Below are 20,133 nucleotides of genomic sequence, written 5' to 3'. Positions count from 1 at the left end.
GTGTGGAACATACCTGGCCATTCCCAGACTGGAGAACCCAGGAGGAACAATGAGAAGGTCCAGGCGTGAGAACGGGTGGACACCAAGGACAGAGTAAGCAGCAGCCAGGCAGAGTGGCACCAGACGCAGGACGGTGTCCTCGACCCTGCGCAAGTGGCAGGACGGGGCAAACACACGGTGGGGTAGGATGACCTGGGCCCTGGAGACTTCACATGTGAAGCGACACGGATAATCCACGTGTGAGCAAAAGTTCGGCTGGCCTTCCTCTCCGGCAGAGAGGGCCCGCCCGGGACGGGAGCTCTGGTCATCACAGCCAAGTTTTGTGCTCCTGCTTCCTGAGTCATCCTTACTACTGTTGCAACAGAGAGAGACAATTGCAAGTTTTCCATATGACACAGATATGACACTGATAAAAAAAAAAAAGGGGGAATGAAGCATTAGCAAACATATCATGTTCAATCTAATAAATTAACACTTAAAGATAGAGCTACTAACACAACACAAACGTATAAAGAAATTTTAAATACTACTAAATGCTATTAATTCTTTTGGACTAAGTGTCCGCACTCCAACTTATTAAATCCGGAGACACCTTGGAGATTCCAAAGGAAGGCAAGCCACATACCAGTCTAATTCAGTGGAAGGATCCTCATTTTCCGTTTTTTCGCACATGCAAGCCCTTTTTATGGCTTGCTGCCATCTCCCTACCGCTATAGTAAAAGTTGAGGCAGGCATCGGCATGGTAACATAATAATCCCACTGTAAGAAACCTGCCAGGGCACAAAATAGGTGTCAAGCATCTTCAGCACAAGTGATTTTGAGTGGCACGACTAGCAGCGGCTACGTGTTCCGGAGCCACGCCAAATCAGATGTGAAGTGCTGCTTAACGAACCCGTCTCCCCGGGCCAGGGAACAGCCTGGTTCTCTCCACTCAGCAGTGCGATGTATTCGCACGGCGCTTTCACGCATGCACGCCATGTTGACATGGCGACAGGCGGCTCCTGGCACGGGAAGAGCGCCCTGTTGTTGATGGGGGAGCCTGCGGTGTAGACGCAGCAGCTGCACGTGAGAGAAAGGGGCATGGGTCACCAGACACAACCGGGCCCACAGGCACGAAGCACGCCTGGACCTGTCTGATCCAGGATCAGAATGGTCCATGATTATTCGAAACTTAACCACTGTTTGCTGAAACTCAAACCTGATCTCAAAAATTCTCTTGGCGGTAGTGGTATATCTCAATTTCTCTGCTCAGAGTTATCCAGCGTGCACAAGTTCGGAATCATCACAATGCGCAGAACTGCTTTGATGCTTTATATGCACCACGTTACTGCTTTAAAGAGAATTTGGTGAAAAAGTACTTTTAATCCAATTTGTAACCAGTAAAGGTTACAGTACGAGGGAAGTGGGCAAGTTCCACATATGTACTGACTTGCTTTCTGGAACTGCTGGCGTTTTTTTTTTAATGAACGCAACTTCTGGACCAGCATGTGTGCGCATGCATGGGAACAGAATCTAGCATCTAGATTCCGTTTCTATAAGTCACTGTCCCAGGTGAGCAGCCTGTCCTCACCTGCCATCCTGGTCGGTGGTCCATCTCACAGAGCCGCCCGTAGGTTTGGTCTCGTACCAGATCCTGAGGACACAAGGGAACGTACACGGGGAGCAAACCCCCGTCTTCCTGATCTGCAGACTCCACCGGTCCGTGCGGAAGAGGAGGGGCTCCGCGTGGCTGGCAGCACAGGCACGGCTACACTGGAGATACATGTCCTGCTGTTGTTTCCATCTGGATGAAGGAACAGAGATCAGTCTCTGTACTACAGCGGATGAAGAATGCAGCCCGGAGGCCAAGGGCACCTGGTCTCCATCCAGAACATCCCATAGCCCAACTACACTGGACATGTCCACCTCCTCCACCGCTGACACCAGCAGGTCGCAGCAGTCTAGTATCAAGGTGAAGGCCTCGCTGTCATGGGCCCATGGCGTTTTACTTGCGTCACACTGGCCTTTTTCACATTTTTCCGCTCCTGCAAGCAACACTGCGTCTTCGGGTGCACGTGGGACAGCAGCGGAACACCTGGCTTCTTCACCACCTGCGACAGGTGGAGGGCGTTGATCTCCATCTCCAGGGTGGGATGAGGTAAGAGAGAGTGGCTCTTCTAATCCGCCTGCTCCTCTAGCAGGCTCAAGGAACAGTACGATGTTACCACCAATGACCTTCCTCTGGAAGGAAACAGTGAGGTCCAGTACATAGTGCCTGACCAACATATGACTCGTGTTGGCTCTCAATGGCAGGTCATCTTTATTAGGGTCCAGATCAGGTGGGTTAGACTCCATGTAAAATGGATATTTTGTTTGTTTGTTGAGGGCAGGGATCAGGATTTTATGTCAGTATACATACAGTGTAACCTCCTAATGGTCAGTAAAGTTCAACATGTCCATGCCACATTATAATAACCTGAAATCCAGAAGTAATAACACTTTATTAATTTCATGTTTACAGGTTGCAGAACAGGTTTAGCGCTGTCAAGATGCACCTAAAACAATTTACAATACGTCAATCTGAGAATAACAAATTTAATCGACATACAGAAGTTCTAGAAACTCTAACAGGAAACTCAGTCAAGACGACTAAAGATCGGTTTTCCCCAAAAGATAAACACTCCTTTAGATTAATGTCTTAGTCACACACACGTTACATGTGAAAGCCATGCGGTACGTTTCCAACTTATTGCAGATCCCGTGATCTACAAACCGCAGGCTATGAATAAGCGGATCAGCGCAGAAAAGAGTCTGTAGTGCTCCCACACACCTTAACGTAGCTGCCATATACGTGTAGACTAAATCCAGATAAAAAGGTATACAGTTTAGCGTACGGTCGCCGTAGCAGCTTCTCTTCCACAAACCGCTGGACTACAGAGTCCAGGAGGCACCCAGCACGCCGTCGCATGCTTAACTTCGTCATCAGAGCGCGCCGTAGACGCAGAGGCGTCCAGCATGGCTGCGTTGCTCCTCTCGCCACGTGTTTGCTGCCCGAGCGCTGTCGTCTCAGCGAAAGCGTGCACGGCGGGCGGCGATAGCTTTCTTTTGTTTTGGAGCTGGAAAATTACAACTTGGAAGGTCTTGTAATTGCCAGAAGGTCTTTATTGATTTCGCGAGCACTGATGCACCTAAAGAACAGCCGTTTAAAGCCATTGATTTTTCAGTGTTACGAGCAGCAACACGTGTAACAGAAAATGATGCGATACTGGTTACAGCTTTCGAGGAGACAGGACAGCCATCTGTGATGGGACAATGTGTGTAACTATAGCATCATGGTGATAGCTTTGCACAGGAAAATAAAGACCTACACGAAGTATACATTTACAGCTAATAAAATATATAGAAAATGGCAGACAATGCACACCTTCTTAACTGATCCTCTATGCTTAATCTTTTGAAATTGTGTTCTCCCCCCCCATCTAACTGACTCACTGGAGCAAGCATAAAATATCTAGTTTTCTATAAATAAAGCAAAAATATATACATTTATTCATATATTTCTACTTAAAAAAATATTACAAACTTTGTTAACCTTCAAAATAGACAGTGTGTTCCAAAACAATATTTTCATTTCTACATCTGACTTTAGACTTTACAAAATTCAACTGCATTAGATCAGACAGTGACATCTAATGACATCAAGGCTTAGAGCATCCAACACTGCCAAGAGTTCTGTTTCAGTGGAAAGTTTTATGTGCAACTGAGGATGCAACTTATGCAAAAGTCCAACTGGTTCAGTTTTGGTAGTTGCTAGAGAACACTACTTATGCTGGAATGATGTTACAATAATATTCACTGATTAAATAAAAACAAAGTTATAAATGGACTAGATTTGACACCATGTTTTATGGGCTTCAAATTTATGGTACATGTCAACATAATTGCTTGGTGTTGATTAGTTTACAAATTAGCCAACTACCAATGTGTCAGCCAGGTTGAAATCTGCTGAAATCGTGCCCCAAAAATGGCTAGTTTGATATCGAGCTAAGATGGATAAGAGGTACAAAAAAACAAACCAGAAGATCATGGAAGGATGGGCTAAAATGCTCCGTATGAAGCATCGCTCCGATTGTCTGGATATTAACCTGTAACATATGCAACATTCTCAAGCATCTTTAATACTGTGCGGGAACCCAGCCATAGGAACATCAGCGGAGCTGCGCGTTTCCTCGAAGCGACGGGATTCTCTCCCCCTGCTGACTTCCCCCGGAGACTGCGGTCTCATGACATCATGAACTCTCCTCCGGAGTCCGGCGGAAACTGTGCCGTTTGATGGAGTCCCTGTTTCAAACAGATGGGGGGGGGGGAGTACAAGGCTTTGAAAGGGCAGCTAGCGCTCTGTGATCAAAACAATGGCTCTCTTGAAAGGGAACCCAGATGACTCTGAACTCTTGCTTCAGGAACTGCGCTCTACCAACCGCGTCCGTGTGCGGTGGACGTACACCGGTTTGTGGCACGGCTCCGTCGTTAAGCCAAACCAGCTAGCTAGGACTACTGTAATACCTGCTGGACGTAGCAAAAGTAAGTTCTCTATCTACAGCCTTAGCAATAGCACAGGCTACAACAGCGTCCTTAGCAACGACAGGCCGAGGCGCTCGGTGATTCGACGAGCGAGCCATACCTGTTCTCCATCCGGGGCTTGACGAGGGGCTTGTAGAGCTCAGGGATTTTCCTCTCCAGCATGGGCCTCAGATTCTCCCTCAGCTTGTTGTAGTTCTTCTTCAGCTCCTGCTGGTACTCCTTCTGGTCGGACGCGATCAGGTGCTTGTTCTTCTCGACCGCCTCGCCGCACCTGCACCAAACATAAGCGCTCGCCATGAACTTCGACCCTGCGGCGAGGCCGGCGCATTTCCGCCTGGCCCTGGCCACGAGAAACCCGAGGCCCCAGAAAGCGGAGCAGGCAGGGGAGGGGATTTTGACTGACAGAGGAAACGAAAGGGTCTTTCCTGGTATTTCAGTTACTGAATGGCCATTTAGAGCTGCAGCTACAAAATGAAGGATGGCTAAGGGGAGAAAATAAACAACAACAACGGTAACACACTACGCTCAAATTTGGAACATGGCAGCATGTGCTGAAATAGTGACAGCAGATTTACTTGTATCCAAATGGTCTTACCACTGGGATACCCGTGTTTCTACAAGGGCTTAAAGAGATGTAAAGAAAACCACACAATTCAAAACCAACGACCCACAGGCAACTTGAGCACAAACCGATATTGTTCAGAGACTCAGTTGTGTGCAAACATCAAATGTGAAAAATGCTTTGGACACTGATTTAAGGCTAAGGTTAAAGGTTAGACGGGAAACCTCTCGGGGTGACCACTTATCTGGAAACCTTTAAAAACCCCATGAATGCAGCTACTGTGTTCTGCATGGCGGCTTATCCGTGATTTCCAGCCTCACACATGCAGACTCTGGTCCAGCCTGTGCCCATGGAGACCGTAACGTTCAGCAAATAACGTGGCTTATACCGTAAGGAGTCGTGCCATCTTGGATGGATTATGTAAGAAAATAATCATTTTTGAAATTCCAGTAAACAATTGTCAGTTTACTGGTAATCAAGGCATGGGTTCCCACAAGTGCTTTTCCAGAATGAAAGCCACCTTCAAGAGTTGACCTGAAACATTCCCTAAACATTCTCCAAACTTCCATTATGTCCAGCAAAAAAAATCCCCGCAGCATTCTGAAGTTTGTTTATTTAGTGTTTCAGTTAAGGATAATGTAAATCAAATGTAGCTCACTGACATTAAACACCAGCTTGGTCCCATTTTTGCAAACAGAAAAAACCCTTCTATTAACATCTTTAGCCGTCTTAAGAAATGTACAAGAGGAAAAAAATAAATAAATAAAAATAAATCTAATCGTTCACCTGAACAAAGGGGGGGGGAAAAAAAGTCAATTGTTTATATCGCTCGTCTTAAATGCCACACTCACCGTAGGAGGAACTCTTTGAAACACAGACGTAGCTTGTTGTGGTGACGGTAGAGCTTGGGGTCTGCAGGGATTTCATTCAGGAAGACCTGGGCCACCTCCAGCGGTCCCTGAACATGCACGGACGGTGAGAGGAGAAGGGATCTCTTGCTCACTAGCTCGCTCACTCACAGCACAAGGAGAAAAATGAATGCTCTGCACATCGAAGGCCACAAGGTAAAGTCAACACAGAAGGGAGAGATCATGAATAGGGCTTTGTCTAAGGGATGGCCCCTCTGGGCCAGGCAGTGGAGGACTCGAGCTGCACTTCCTATGTAGTCCCTCCAACTGGCATTCATCATGTAACCACAGCCATCTCCTCAGGATTTTGGAGACATTCGCCACAGTAAACTCCCCATGATTGGTGTTGTAAACTGTTATTCTACAGCGCTGGCTGGCCCCAGAAAGGCAGTATCGCTGTAAAACCTTTCAGACGGACTTACGTGGCTTACGTCACTGTAATGCATCGTGCTTATATTACTGCTGCTTTCCTGAGATGAAAATGGAGATATTTCCTGAGAGGAAGGAAAGTTTTCCCATCACGCAAAGGAAGGGGGGTGTGGTGCTGAGGAACGGACGAGGAGCTCGGACCTGGTTGACGGTGGCCGTCACGGATCCCTGCAAGACCATCTGCAACATCTTGGCGTCAGGCGTCTCTTTGTGCGTGGCGATCGCCAGCTCACGGGTCTTCTTCTGCATGTCCTCGATAGCCACCTCGATCGGGGTGAGGTCGAACTGCCGTACAGGCGACAGGGGCGAGACGTCAGAAGGGGCGTCCCCCGCCCCCACAAAACAGCAAACACAAAGCATACGTCTGCCATATTAACCTAAAGACCACTTTGGCGCTTCGGCAGCGGGCCGGGCGAGGGCGCCCGCGTGGAGGAAGCTTTGCGTTTACCTCCTCTTTCTGAATGACGTTGATCCGCGTCTTGATGTAGGGGAAGGCGTGCATGGTGGTGAGGATGGTCTTCCTCTTGTACTGCTCATTCAGCTCGCCGCGCGGACGGCCGCTCTTCGTGAACGGCGTGGTGTACATGAAGCGCCGCAGGTTGAAGCTCTTCTCAAAGTTGGTCATGCGGTCCTTCATTTCGTAGTCGTCGAAGTAGGGCTCCACGTAGGTGATCTGAATGTATGCCTGGTTCAGAAATGACACCCTTAGGGTCAGCTAAGGACAGGGATGAAGGAACCTTAAGGGGAAATTCTGCGAATAAGTAGCTTTCTGCAGCTGAGGGTGCAGATTTAGAAAGAGAGAACCTTCCTTTTTATGAAACCCTAATTAGATATTGATTGTGTTTCAATTAGCTCAGTTTTAAATTCGCATTACATCTTGTGTCAAGTACCTTGTTAGCATTCAGTTTGTTTTTGTCGACAGGTGTGGAATCCTTTATCATTTCCAGAACGCCATCTCCCAAACACTGGCTATAAAAATTCTTCAGAAAACAATACAAAAATACATTTCATGTTTTATATTCTAATACAAAAGTTCTACAGGTGTACAGTTACATCTGAAGAATTCATTGATTTGGTGCGTGTCATTTGACACCTGGACTGTGTATCCAGGCTTACCTCCAGTCTGTGGGAGATCTCAGGCAGATGTGTGATTCCTGGCTCTTTATAAATAAACTCCCGCTCATCCAGATCCCCAAATTTAGAGCCAAAGAATGCCACCCGGAAATACGTCCCAAACATCCTCTTGTGACCCTGAGACAAAACACAAACAATGAACTCTGAGTTCCGAGTGACCGCCTAATGAACCAGCGTCGTGTTCAGCTGTATTCGGTTTACCTTGTGAACGATGTTGTCGAAGGCTCTCTTCAGATTGTCGTGCGTGGTCGCCAGTTTCCGGAAGTCTCTATGGGCCTCCAGTATGGGGATGATGATCTTGTACACCTCGTTCACTGCTTCGTATAACCCGCCCTGTCAACAAATGATGGCGGGTGACAACGCAGCATATAAAGTAGGCATGATTTAGCCAGATCAGCTTTCAGGAACACAAAGAGAATGAAACATCTAACAAAGCAGATCAAGCGCTACCACCTGCTGTGTTGGAGGGCATATATTCTGAAGATTCATGCTATTCTGACTCACGTTACTGAAGAGCTCTGCGGCCTGCTCCAGCAGTGCCACCAGCCCGTTCTCCGTGAAGTAGCATCCCGAGCAGACTCCGTCCTCGTCCGGTGACAAGATATCATCCGACACGGCGGACTCCTCTAGCACGTTCGCGGAAATGTTCTGTCACAGGGAGATCACCTTTAGTTATTCCTGCTGCTCTGGCATTTTAAATGCACTGTATTCTGAAAGGAAAGCCTTGCAAAAATAAATAAATAAATAAATTTCAAACAAACAAATAAATAAAATAAAGCCTCTACAGATTAACCAAAACAGCCGATCTTTTCATTTGTTCGTTTCTTGAGCACGTAAACGTGCCTAACCCTTAGCTCCCCCTTGTGGACAGGGGTGGCAATGGAAGTGATGAAACTTGCTGGAGTTTGCATAACAATATTCATAGTTTGAGTTGTAGAGCTGAAAAAGTCTGCATCTCGCTGAATTTCACACGCAAAAGTCAAGTGAAGGAAACATTCATATGTTCAACAGCTCAACTTTTGCGGAGGTTATGGGAAGTTCAGCAGTGAGGGCTGCAAAAGTCATTTTGTAATATTTTACAACAACCTGTCAGTTGTGAGATGCTTCTTGACTGGTGCCTCAGTTCATGTCATCTAATATCTAAAGCACACAGACAGCATCTGAACAGTTTTGTGTCCGACACCACATCTCTGCTGATCCAAGCTCCTCTCCTCAAAGCCGCTCGACCGCAGCAGAAAAGCGAACACCACCGAGCTGCCTGTGACCACGCGCGACGTCCCTTATGGTCTGCCCTACAGAACCCACATGCTTGCACCGCCGCACGCCACGAGCTCATGGTTTTCCACGCGGAATGTCTGCTCGTGTGGATCTCATTCCTGTGACATAAGGTACACTTTTTGGCCATGGTTTGGGAGCGAGTGTGTGTCCTGCCAGACGCGTCACTCACTTGGAAGGTGACGCTACCCACAGGAAGGTACTTGTGGTCCTCCAGCATGCTGAGGTACTCGGCCACGAGAGCAGCGGCATGCACCAGACACATGGCTGACTCCGTGAAGCACTTCCTCCCGTTGTGCTTCTCCGCCATGTTCTGGAGCCAGGTCAGCCGCAGGTCCGGCGATGTCTGGTAGTTCTTGGCGATCCTGCCGTGAAGGGGCGGAGGTGGAGGTGGGGGTGGTGGGTGGGATCACACAGAAGGTCATGGTCAGAGACTTCGCCAAAAAAAAAAAAATAAATAAAATAATCATCGGTCGGAATGCAACGGACCGATTCAGAGCAGCCACATGGTTTCCACGGCGAGGCAGAATACAGTAGACAAAACAGCAGAAGCCACAGGTAAATGGTAAGTGAGGAGGAAACCACAGCACAGGAAGGCCAGTAAAGCCGGGGGGGGGGCATACTCAATCACACACATGAGGGAGGGAGTCTCACACAGCTATGTGAGGAAGTGAATGAGGGAGGGAGGTTTTGAGGGTTGTGCCTCTCCGTTTCACACATGCATTTTCTACCTGTACATAAGGTCCATGAGCATCTCAGGGTCTTCTTGGAACTCCTTCATTTTGACGGTATCCAAGAGAATGCTGTTCAAGTTCTTCAGAAGTTCATCCACCTGAGAAACAGGCACAGCACAGCAGTGTGTACTGGGGCATAACAGTTCAGAGTGACCCAACACATTCTGTTTCCCAGTGTGCAAAGCAACACCCTGCCAACACTGAACTCCGACAGCAGTTTTCTCACGACAGGTTAGACCACAAACCTGGGACCTACATTCCTGCGACCCTGAGGTCACTGCCTGATCCGAGGCTTAGGAACAGCCCGGAGTGCCAGGAATGCGCACCGGCAGCGGGGGCCATACCTGCGCGGGAAGCTGCGTGGCCTGCATCTCACTGTCCTCTTCAGCGTAGGAGAGAATGGTCCGGAAAGAGCGGCGCAGATACTCCTCCCGCACGTCCGAGGATTTGCCCACCAGGGACGCCAGAGACATGGTCACCTGCATCTTCACCCGGGAGAAGTTCTGCTCGGGGTTGAAGGGGGTAGCAAAATAATGCACATCACACGCAGCACGTAAATTAGCACATGAAGCCTCCGGACAGCGTGTATCTGCAGAAGAGAGACGGAACCCCCCAGTTCCCGACAAATCTGACTGACTATATTTGGGGAAATCTTCTCAGTGTCAGCCTCGGTCTCTTGGGTGCTTGACTAGTTTGCACTGAGGGGCAATTCCGAGCTGACTCGCAGGGGGCCCGAGAACAAAACATGGCGCCGCACCAATCAGAGCTCGTCGTCGTGGGACCGGCTCATTGATCCCAGGGCAGGCCCGCACAGCTGGGACTGCCAAGAGGCCATCAGTCTCGCCAGGCTCTAGGAAAGCTCAAAATTATCCCCCCATTAACTCGGACATAATTGCCAATGGATCACGTCGATGGCACCATCATGGTAAATCGACTGCATGTGCGGGGCACCTTGAGACAAGCCATGTCGATACTGGGGAGGGGACGTCTTTTGTTAGTCTTTAAACGCAGTCCCTCGGTGTGAGGGTGAGGTCTGCTGTGTGAGGATACGAAGCAGCGGGACGGATTAAAAGCGTGCGGGTGGTCACGCACAGCGACCGGCGGGACGTTTTCAGAAGTTATAACGACGACGGCCAGAGCAGCTCAGGCAGACTGGGAATGGGCGAGTGCCATCCTAAAGATGAATGAGAAAGCAAACAAGACGACCATCTGCTGAGGGGGTGTGTGTGTGTGTGTGTGTGTGTGTGTGTGAGAGGTTGAGTGGATAGACATAATCCATCCATCAGTGTGCACCGGAAGAGAGATGAGCCCAGAGACACAAACCCAACCCAAACATGGCGGCGTTAATGGAGACATGTGAGGCATGATGCTTCTGTGCAGATGCATGTGTGTGACAGACTCCCTGAAGCCCCAGTTAGGAGCAACTCAACTGTCAGGCCAGCTTTGGCTAGCGCAGCTCCAGAAGAACATCAGTAGTCTTGCTGATTAGAGATTCGAGCTCATACTGAGAATTTTTAGCGAACGATAAGGACATCGAGAATCTTTAGACCACTTGCATGATGAGGTAGAGGGTAGCGCCAGTGTGCGAGTGCGCAAGTATCTTACACTGGCCGAGCTGAAGCTGTATCTCATGACGAGGTAGAGGGTAGCGCCAGTGTGCGAGTGCGCAAGTATCTTACACTGGCCGAGCTGAAGCTGTATCTCATGATGAGGTAGAGGGTAGCGCCAGTGTGCGAGTGCGCAAGTATCTTACACTGGCCGAGCTGAAGCTGTATCTCATGACGAGGTAGAGGGTAGCGCCAGTGTGCGAGTGCGCAAGTATCTTACACTGGCCGAGCTGAAGCTGTATCTCATGATGAGGTAGAGGGTAGCGCCAGTGTGCGAGTGCGCAAGTATCTTACACTGGCCGAGCTGAAGCTGTATCTCATGACGAGGTAGAGGGTAGCGCCAGTGTGCGAGTGCGCAAGTATCTTACACTGGCCGAGCTGAAGCTGTATCTCATGACGAGGTAGAGGGTAGCGCCAGTGTGCGAGTGCGCAAGTATCTTACACTGGCCGAGCTGAAGCTGTATCTCATGACGAGGTAGAGGGTAGCGCAGGCCTGACTCCTGTTGCTGTCCACACAGCTGCTGCAGTACTGGAGCACTTTCTGGCAGAGGTCTGCACACTGCTCCGCCTCCTCCTCGAACAGCACGTCCCCAAACTGCCACACAGCCAATCAGAGACCAGAATGCAAAGGCACTGTTCACACAAACCACCATCAGTAGCTGCTCAGCCTGCATCAACAAAAGATGGCTACGGATCCTCCGTTCTGCGCGTTAAAGGGAGTGACGTGGCGGCCCTGGCGCTACCTTCACGATGAGCGCGCGGATGGTGCTGAAACAGTGGCTGAGATAAGTGCTGCTCTGGTTACACGTCAGCGAGTGCAGCAGGACCCGCAGGACTCCGCCCACAGCATTGTCCTTACAGTCGCCTAGTGCCACCGCCTGGGACACACACACACACACACACACACACACACGCACTTTATACTGACCCATGTACTACTGTAGGTAAATACTGTGCTGACCAGTAACCCGCCTCTCATCACCTGCACTATGGTCTCCAGCAGGTCAAGAACTATCAGGTTGGCCTCTGTGGCCAGATTCCCACCAATTATGGCTTCCTGGTCCAGCTCCGCCTTGGATCTGAGGGAACACAGCACAGAGGAAAATGTTTCGCTGCGTCTCGGCCCGCTCCGGCCCCGAAGCGCCGCGTTTCGGGTTGGGTCCAAGCACCCGATGGCACGCACTTGTCCTGCCTGTCGTTGGTCTGACGCCACTGGGTGAGGTCTTTCCTCCAGCGCAGGTTCTCCCTCTGGCCAAGAGTCCGGTCATTTGCTGAGAACAGCGAACGAGAGAGAAAAAGAGAGAAAATTAAGACATCCCCACCACTGGGCTCGAGAAAGCAACTCAGTAAAAGTAAGTCAGCACTCCCTCAAATGGAAACCGACTTCTTCTAGACAAGAACACCTCCTCCCACACGCCACGGTCTCTGCGGAGCAATCATTTTTATGGCTGGTTCCGTATCCGTGCACCTCTACATTATTCATTAGTTTGCCCGGAAGCCGAGCGGCAGAGCGATTCCTGTGGCTGAGGGTGGAGGCAGCAGGAGAGGAGCACCTACCTCCTACACGCTTCATCATCTCCCCTCGGGCTCCCATGCCTCCTAACAGCGCCTCCTCCAGGCGAGCTTTGGCCTGCTGGGACTTTTGTAGCGCCTGTGTGCTCACCTTATCGGAGCTCTGCTTTCCCTGCGCGCGCGCACACACAAATATCTTACACATTTGCACGTGCATCACACGTACATCACACGTGCACGCACGAACACCCACATGAGGGGGAAAAAACGAAAAGGCCCATCCCGGCGGATGAGCGGAGGGATGTGTGGGAGCTTTGCCCCGGAGCGGCTCACCCTGTATTCCAAGCAGGAGACGCAGATGGTGAGCAGCTCGAGGAGGCGGCCCAGCTGGGCGGGGGGCGTGTCTGCCAGCCAGCGCTGCACCAGGCCCTGCTCGGCGTTCTTCATCACCCACAGGAAGCAAGCCAGCAGGCTGCGGCTGGCCTCCGCCGTCAGGGTGCTGCAGCTCTTACCCGACTGGAGGAGGGATGGGGCAGATGTTACAGAGGGTGTGAATTACACACCAGACCGTCTCTGGTGAGGCATAGATGCACAGGGACAGAACTAGGTGGAACTGATGAACACAGAGGTCTGTGAATGATGAACATACATTAAGGCCATTCTGGAAGTTGCGTGGAAATATGTGGAAAAGTGTTTTAAAGTTACCGGAGGCGTTCTGAATAAGCTCAAATCAAGAGGTGAAATCTTGAATCTCCTTACCACGGAAGCCATAGACACCATTGCATTCCTTGCCAAGGTGTTAAATGGGTTTCCTGCAATCGCCATGGCAACAGAGTGATTGATGGGAGGGATGTTTTCAAAGTCTTCCTCCGGACCGCCGGCCTTTCCCTTGCTGCCCCGCGAGTCCGACACTGCACAAAGGACACAGACAGGTACGCACAAGTGTGAACGGCGTGGAGGGTTTGCGACTTAAGCCGCCGCTGGTCGGAATGAAACTGAGGGGCCACCTGTGAAGTCCAGGTAGTTGATGGAGTCGATGATGATGCCCACTAGGGGGAGGTAGAGAGCAGCGATCTTGGTCCTGACCTCTGGCTTTGAACACCGAGCGTCCAGGTCATGAGCGCACAGCAGGCTGTACGTGGCATTGATGGCCTTACGCTGCACTTTGCCTCTACACACACACACACACACACACACACACACACACGTTCTCACTCTTGGCAACAATGAAGAGCAGATTAAATTACTACTAAAAAAGACTGGCTTCAGAGGTAACGAGGGATATTTCGTGTCCGGTAACATCCTGTAAATTCTAAAGATAAACTTGACAGTGGAGTAATCCGCCGGCCTCCATCCTGCTGGACTGACCCGTCCGACTCCGTGTCCAGAGCGGCGCTGAGCTCGGTCAGGATCAGACCCGTCAGGTAGTGTTGCTGCTTGAACTCCTGAGACAGGTCAAACATGGCCACAAGCTTCTGGTCCTGCAGACTGCATGAACTGGAGGTCTGCTCACAGAAGCCATGTTTGGAGACAGGCACGCACACGCACACGCACACGCAATGAGGTAGGGAGTATGTGGTAAATGTGAAAGTTAAGAGGAGTATGACCTGGGAAATATTTGATGTTGCTGCAGGCAGCCATTATGAAAATACCATCTTCACACGCAAGTTAGGTATTCTTGTAGGAACACATTAAAAAGCTTTCTTTAAATGTATTAATTTTTTTTAGCAACAAGGCACAATTTTTCTGGTGCCTTTTTTCCATGCTTTCATCCCCGTCATCCCGTCTGGCCAAAAAAAATAAAGCTGCTAATATTAAGCGGTGAGAGGGTGCCTAGGATTCATTTGAAGATGGCCTTTTCACAGTGGCTGCACCTTAAAATAACAACTACTGCCCACAACAGTGAATACTCCAGCTTCCAAAAAAAACCCTAGCTCTGCACTGTGCTAACAGCAAGAGTGCCGTCTAACACCCAGGGGGCGGAGCTTGCTGACCTGTGAGGTAACGGAGGGGCTGGGCGAAGCGGGCGCAGAGGCAGGGCTGCTGAAGTACAGGCTCAGGTTCAGGTAGTGCTCGTGACTGCAGAGAACCCTGAGGAACTCCAGCCTCATGCTGATCAGGGTCGCCATGGAGACGCTCTTGGCCGACATCTGCGGCGGGGGAGCACAGAGCGGGAGGCGGAGTCACTGGCGGAGCACCGCGGTCACGGCTGATCACGGTTAAAACGCGGCGGAGTGGCAGGGAGAACTCACCTGGTTGCAGTAGTTCCTCACCAGGTTGAACACAAACCCTCGGTCCATGAGGGACATGAGGTCATAGAGGAAGAAAGCCAGGCTGATGTTCACCTTCTCCGCCTGCTCCAGCTCCTGCCGGCGGGAAAAAGAAAACGTTACGCTTTGACGGTCCGTCTGAAGGCTGAGCACCTTGAGGGCCAGTTGCCTTCTCCACAATCAATCATTCTGGTGACTAGCGACTCCAGCACAGTGGGACGGAAAGGCCGAGCGCGGGTCCCAGTCCTGACCTTTTGCTGCTTCACCAGGATGGTGCCGATTTCGGCCGTCACCACGTTCACTATGGTGGTGATGTCGTCCTTGAAGCGGTCGGAAAAGCGGCTCTTCCGGGGGATTCCCCGCTTGTCCATCTGAGACACGTATTGCGCCATGCTCTTTACCTACATCACGCCGACGCAGGACACAGGACACACAGACACTTTAAATACCAAGACTCATTAGCAGCTTAGCAATATCTCTCAAAATTCAATTAAAAAAAGGCGCTGTATAAATTGAACTTAATAATAATATTGATTTAGGTCCAACGTTATCTGATCATTAGACTGATTAGTAGGTCCCTCACACCATCTAGTCTCACTACCCTCTCACCAGGAGCTCAAAGAAGAACCAGGCGTATTTGTAGACGTTCTCTCTGCACACCCCAGTGCTGACCACCATCTGAAGAGCGAGCTCTTCGTGAAATTGCTGCAAAAGATCCACATACAGATACACGTCACCCCTACTTCGGAACTAACCAATCCGAACCATAAACTCCAAAGAAGACACATTTGTCTGTTTTGTTTTGGGGTTTTTTTTCCCCTCCTCCACTGTTAAAATTTGTGTGGAATCTTCATGATGCACGAAGCAGCCTAAAATGACCTGGAATAAAAACCCCAGTCCACTGGCGGATGATAACTTAGAAATGGTTTCCCCTTCTCCTATAAAAGTTGCCATTTTGGAGGAGATGTGAGTTTATCTTTTGACAGGTCATGAGCACAGTGGCCGTTACCTTTCTGCCGGAGTGGCGCAGTGTGCTGGGGGAACTCTGAGTGTGGCTGGAAGCGTCAACAAAAATGGACATCCTACTGGGGTGGCCCGAGCCCTGAGGAAATTCACAACACAGTTATGGAAAAAAGAAGCGGTGTGTGTGTGTGTGTGTGTGTGTGTGTGTGTGTTCTGTGCTCACAAGGCAAAAAAAAAACCTCAAAATAAAAAAAACCTCAAAATACGCCAAAATTTGTATTTTGGTTACTGAGGTTGAGGTAAGGTTATGTTTATGAGTAAACATGACATTATTTAAATATTGCAGGACACAAATTAGTGGAAATAATCCACAGAGACAGTTTCGTGTGTGTGTGTGTGTGTGTGTGTGTGTGTGTGTGTGTGTGTGTGAAATAACCCAGAGACAACAGCATGACACCAGTGTGTGTGTGCAATAACCCACAGAGACAGAAGGCTATGACTCATGTGTCTGTGTGTATGTGTAAAATAGCCCACAGAGAGAGTAGCCTGTGACTCGTGTGTGTGTGTGTGTGTGTGTGTGCTTGCACCTTCCCAACCATTATGTCCTTGACCTCTGTATCCTCGGTGCTGTGCGGCACGGGGATGTCGGGGTTACTGCTGGAGCGGATGCGGGATTGCAGAAGCATGTTGCCCACGGACGTGGCTGTCGCCCGCCCCATGGTGCTGTACTTGGCCTCCTGGTGCAACACCCCCTGGCCTGTGAACATGGCAGCGAAACTCAAGCCTTGGCTGCCACACAAGCTCCCAAAATGTGCTTCCTTATGCAGGACAGACTCTGTGCAAGGCCAGCGTTGTGTCACTACCCATCCAAGATCCTCACCTGTGCTGAAAACTTCGAGGGGAGTGTCCGGCAGCCGGAACACGAAGTAGAGGTAGGTTGCTAGGAGACAGTTCCTGCCCTGCTGGTCCTTGGCCAGCTCTTGGCTGCTGTGCAGGCTGTTGACGACAGACACCACGGACTCGAAGGCTATCTGGGCCAAGTTTGCTATAAGGAAACGCACAGAAAGGGCAGAATGGGTCAGGCTGGAGAGTTAAAGAGCACAGAAAATGCTTTTGCTTAAGTAATTAGCGGAACAGTTCACTCGTGACGGAACCCCATGGATGTCTAATCGCCTTCAAAATGTTAGTAATATAACAAGTGCTGGGCTTCCCCAGAGGATGGCAATTAACTGAGCTGCCAGCTGACTTCCAGCCACGTCCTTTTGAATGATACAGCTGAGGTTTGGGAGATAACTGGGAGGAATGATTTTAAGGGGCCTCGTACTGCTTCTTTGCGGACATTGCCGTTGGTTTGTTGTCGCATCGTCCTTTCCCAATCACCCAAGCTACAGGGCGTGGACTATAAAGGGGGAGGGAGGCACCGGAATGAACCACCAATCAGAGCGGCACGGTGGCGCCGTCGCTGATCGGCGAGGGCAGCTCACCTGTCTGCCCGGCGATGACCATGGGCTGCATGATGAGGTGGAAAAGCTTGTCGAGGACGAGGTGCAGGAAGAGGACGAGAGGCTCGAGTGCCGCAGCCGACAGGGATATGATGCTGAGCTTTAGCTCGTGCTCCAGCTTGTGTTCCGGCACCTTCTCTTCGCCCACGCGGATGGGGAACATGGCCTTGCCCTCCAGGGCGTGGCACAGCGCAAAGAAGCGCTCCAGGTAGCCGTCCTGCACGCAGGGAGACCACAGTTTGGGGTGAGAGACAGTCAACAAATGCCCGCTTTTTTTGGAGAAAAACGGCACCGTTACATTTTCAGGAAAAGAAATGTATGCCAAAAAAAAAAGAAAAAAGGAACCATTAGTGCGTTTTACAAAGCTACATTTAAAAGCAACTGAAAGTGAACAACCATTTCTTTTTGATTATAAAAACAAAGTTATGAATGTTTGTTTGTGTGTGTGTGAGACGTACCTGCGTATGGACTGAAGACACAGCCTGAAGTTCCAGACTAAACAGCCCCTTGTGACTCTCCATCCACTTGACGGGCGGCACCTGGGGTGGGAGTTTCTGCGCAGGGAGAGAGAGGAGACATGTTCAGACCATCCTCACGTGTTCCGAGGGGTGGGGGGGTCCCCACACGAACAGGCACCATTACCTCCGGGGAGTGCAGGGAGTAGTTGAGCGGGAGACGGTCCTGGACTATAGGAAGGCAGCACTGTCCCACCTGTAGCCTCTCGTTGCTCAGGATGGGAAGCCACTGCAGGCGAGACACAACACAACCCTCACTCACACCGCGAGGCACACGGGCAGCGGGTGGAAACGGACGAGGCGGGCCACGAGACGCACCGAGTAGCCGATGAGCGTCTCGGGGCTGGCACTCTGGCTCTGCCTGGCCTGGCAGCTGACGTGGATGAACGTGAAGAGAAGGTGGTGGCGCTCGGTGAGCCGAGCGGGAAGCCGGATCTTCACCTCCTCGTAGAAGTCCGGGGACCTGCGGACATGCGGCAGGCTGTGTAAACCAGGGCGCCGCAGCAGGGGAGATCAGCGGAGCAGGTGTTGGGGAGCAGCCTTACTTGTTGTGGTACGTGACTGGGGTGTAGGTCTCCGATACAAACTCTGGACCATTCGATTTCCCAAATATAACCTCGAAGGAGAAACAAATGCATGAAAAATTAGGACTGGCTTCTCCCAACCATTTATTCCCAGTTAGGCAGAATTCAAGCGGATATACACAGTCTCTTATATGTGGATATGCGTGCCTCTATGGGCTGTTGGTACAACTGCACAGGGCACGTTTTGTATGAGGACAAGCTCACGTGAGGCGTGTGAGTGTGTGCGCACGTGTGTAATGAGCTCACGGGCAAGGCACTGCTGGCCTCCTCGCCGTTCATGAACTGTATTTTCACAGTAATGTTCCTGGCGGACGCCAGGCGACTGCCGATATTCAGCCTCTGGGGATAAACGTACAGCAGGTTCCTGAACACACAGGGGGCGACAGTGGACATGGCAGTGCATGCATTAGCCCAAAGCGGCATCTGCGTCATGTGACTCGCTCACGGAAGGCACGCAGAACAAAGCCGACCACCCCTGCACCGGAACCTTTCAACACTAGATGGTGTCACACACCCATAATTCAACACTACAGACATCGGTTTTTTGTCATAGCATTTGTGGATTATATTTTGCTGTGGAAAAGGATATCTTTTTGTTTATCTGGCCATTTAGTCCAGATCCAGGGACTACACCCATGAAATTAAGAGGACCTGACAATTTTCCTTTGGGTATTATATCAGAGTTTAAACCAAGGTTACTGGCATCACAGGGATGCTTCTATCAACACTGGAATCTAGCAGTGCAGACAGAGTTTAGTTTTGCTCCAGAGGCACAGCACAGCCTTTAAAGGCAGGGCCATACAGCGGGACAGGGATTATATGGGAACTGACCGGTATATGCAGTGAGGGACGTAGACGTCACTCGAAGGGAACTCCAGCACCTCTTTGATGGGCCGTACGATTTTCTCCGGCACGGGCTTTATGGGGATGATCTCAGGGGACAGACACGCAGCCACCGTGTCCGGAGCTGGCGTCACGTCCAGCTTGACAGAGCCTGCCACGAGGCAAAATAGCCAGAAGCAAAGAGCAACATGAGTGCCACCTTCAGGAACAACTCCATTCGATTGGTCATTTTAGCAGAAAGCTAGAGCCGTGTTGTGTTGGGGAGGATCCAGAGGATGGACTGACTGGAGGTGGAAGTCACCTGATATGGTCTTGACCCTCCGCTGGATATTGGACGTCCGCTTAAGGTCAGCGAGAACTTTAAATAAGTCCTCATCACTGAGTCGTTCACCTTCCTGCAAAGAGCCACAGAATGGGCAGCCTGCTCTCAGAACACCAATACACAAACGGGCCTCACACGCACACGTTCACCGTTCCTCTCAGAACAAGACACAATACACAAAATCTCTCTTCTGCACTGTAATAATGGAGATGTTAAATGAACCTTCTCTGTGATTTAGGAGAACTAAGACATACAAAATGTAAAATGACAAAGACCTGATCAGTTGCGCCATCATGGGTACTCTGTGGCATCTGCCCAATGTGAATAATGTGCCCCAAGGTTGTCTCAAGGTGATGTGGAAAATGCTTTGCAAAATATTCCTGTTTTTCCTAAAGGATTTCGTGAGGTCTTTA

At 50.3% G+C, this 20,133-nt stretch overlaps 2 protein-coding genes across 31 annotated transcripts in view; both read right to left on the bottom strand.

The window, feature by feature from the left end:
* aopep (aminopeptidase O (putative)) overlaps positions 1 to 2,944 on the bottom strand; it is a 51,971-nt gene extending 49,027 nt beyond the window's left edge. For 20 of the 23 annotated variants that reach the window (XR_014119859.1, XR_014119855.1, XR_014119854.1 and 17 more), the window contains exons 1-5: positions 2,810 to 2,944; positions 1,571 to 2,455; positions 893 to 1,059; positions 626 to 770; positions 14 to 352 (exon numbers count right to left, since the gene is read on the bottom strand). Coding sequence is in view for 13 of the 23 variants with exons in the window: in XM_027031766.3 (XP_026887567.2) it covers positions 14 to 352; positions 626 to 770; positions 893 to 1,059; positions 1,571 to 2,334 (1,415 nt within the window). In the remaining 10 variants the exon portion in view is untranslated. The remainder of the gene's footprint in view (positions 1 to 13; positions 353 to 625; positions 771 to 892; positions 1,060 to 1,570; positions 2,456 to 2,809) is intronic. The other 3 variants (XM_081707433.1, XM_081707432.1, XM_081707435.1) reach the window with 2 other exon arrangements.
* dock8 (dedicator of cytokinesis 8) overlaps positions 2,462 to 20,133 on the bottom strand; it is a 30,833-nt gene continuing 13,161 nt past the window's right edge. For 7 of the 8 annotated variants that reach the window (XM_081707426.1, XM_035521882.2, XM_081707425.1 and 4 more), the window contains 36 exons: positions 19,700 to 19,793; positions 19,387 to 19,549; positions 18,802 to 18,919; positions 18,517 to 18,587; positions 18,290 to 18,434; positions 18,099 to 18,200; positions 17,915 to 18,010; positions 17,439 to 17,673; positions 16,835 to 16,999; positions 16,542 to 16,711; positions 16,001 to 16,093; positions 15,601 to 15,696; positions 15,243 to 15,392; positions 14,974 to 15,087; positions 14,716 to 14,871; positions 14,090 to 14,226; positions 13,729 to 13,892; positions 13,481 to 13,632; positions 13,055 to 13,237; positions 12,767 to 12,893; positions 12,393 to 12,480; positions 12,192 to 12,288; positions 11,953 to 12,087; positions 11,652 to 11,804; positions 9,947 to 10,105; positions 9,600 to 9,700; positions 9,041 to 9,233; positions 8,098 to 8,241; positions 7,795 to 7,926; positions 7,576 to 7,710; positions 7,350 to 7,439; positions 6,908 to 7,144; positions 6,601 to 6,744; positions 5,974 to 6,080; positions 4,661 to 4,831; positions 2,462 to 4,320 (listed from right to left, as the gene is read on the bottom strand). In XM_081707426.1, the coding sequence (XP_081563552.1) occupies positions 4,269 to 4,320; positions 4,661 to 4,831; positions 5,974 to 6,080; positions 6,601 to 6,744; positions 6,908 to 7,144; positions 7,350 to 7,439; positions 7,576 to 7,710; positions 7,795 to 7,926; positions 8,098 to 8,241; positions 9,041 to 9,233; positions 9,600 to 9,700; positions 9,947 to 10,105; positions 11,652 to 11,804; positions 11,953 to 12,087; positions 12,192 to 12,288; positions 12,393 to 12,480; positions 12,767 to 12,893; positions 13,055 to 13,237; positions 13,481 to 13,632; positions 13,729 to 13,892; positions 14,090 to 14,226; positions 14,716 to 14,871; positions 14,974 to 15,087; positions 15,243 to 15,392; positions 15,601 to 15,696; positions 16,001 to 16,093; positions 16,542 to 16,711; positions 16,835 to 16,999; positions 17,439 to 17,673; positions 17,915 to 18,010; positions 18,099 to 18,200; positions 18,290 to 18,434; positions 18,517 to 18,587; positions 18,802 to 18,919; positions 19,387 to 19,549; positions 19,700 to 19,793 (4,869 nt within the window). In that variant the 3' untranslated portion in view covers positions 2,462 to 4,268. The remainder of the gene's footprint in view (positions 4,321 to 4,660; positions 4,832 to 5,973; positions 6,081 to 6,600; positions 6,745 to 6,907; positions 7,145 to 7,349; positions 7,440 to 7,575; positions 7,711 to 7,794; positions 7,927 to 8,097; positions 8,242 to 9,040; positions 9,234 to 9,599; positions 9,701 to 9,946; positions 10,106 to 11,651; positions 11,805 to 11,952; positions 12,088 to 12,191; positions 12,289 to 12,392; positions 12,481 to 12,766; positions 12,894 to 13,054; positions 13,238 to 13,480; positions 13,633 to 13,728; positions 13,893 to 14,089; positions 14,227 to 14,715; positions 14,872 to 14,973; positions 15,088 to 15,242; positions 15,393 to 15,600; positions 15,697 to 16,000; positions 16,094 to 16,541; positions 16,712 to 16,834; positions 17,000 to 17,438; positions 17,674 to 17,914; positions 18,011 to 18,098; positions 18,201 to 18,289; positions 18,435 to 18,516; positions 18,588 to 18,801; positions 18,920 to 19,386; positions 19,550 to 19,699; positions 19,794 to 20,133) is intronic. The other variant, XM_081707427.1, reaches the window with a different exon arrangement.

Source organism: Electrophorus electricus, chromosome 25 (assembly GCF_041902795.1).
Source record: "Electrophorus electricus isolate QZ-2024a chromosome 25, ASM4190279v1, whole genome shotgun sequence".
NCBI classification, from domain to species: domain Eukaryota; kingdom Metazoa; phylum Chordata; class Actinopteri; order Gymnotiformes; family Gymnotidae; genus Electrophorus; species Electrophorus electricus.
Note: the sequence above shows the minus strand (reverse complement) of the source record. Positions and strands in the feature narration are given on the sequence as shown.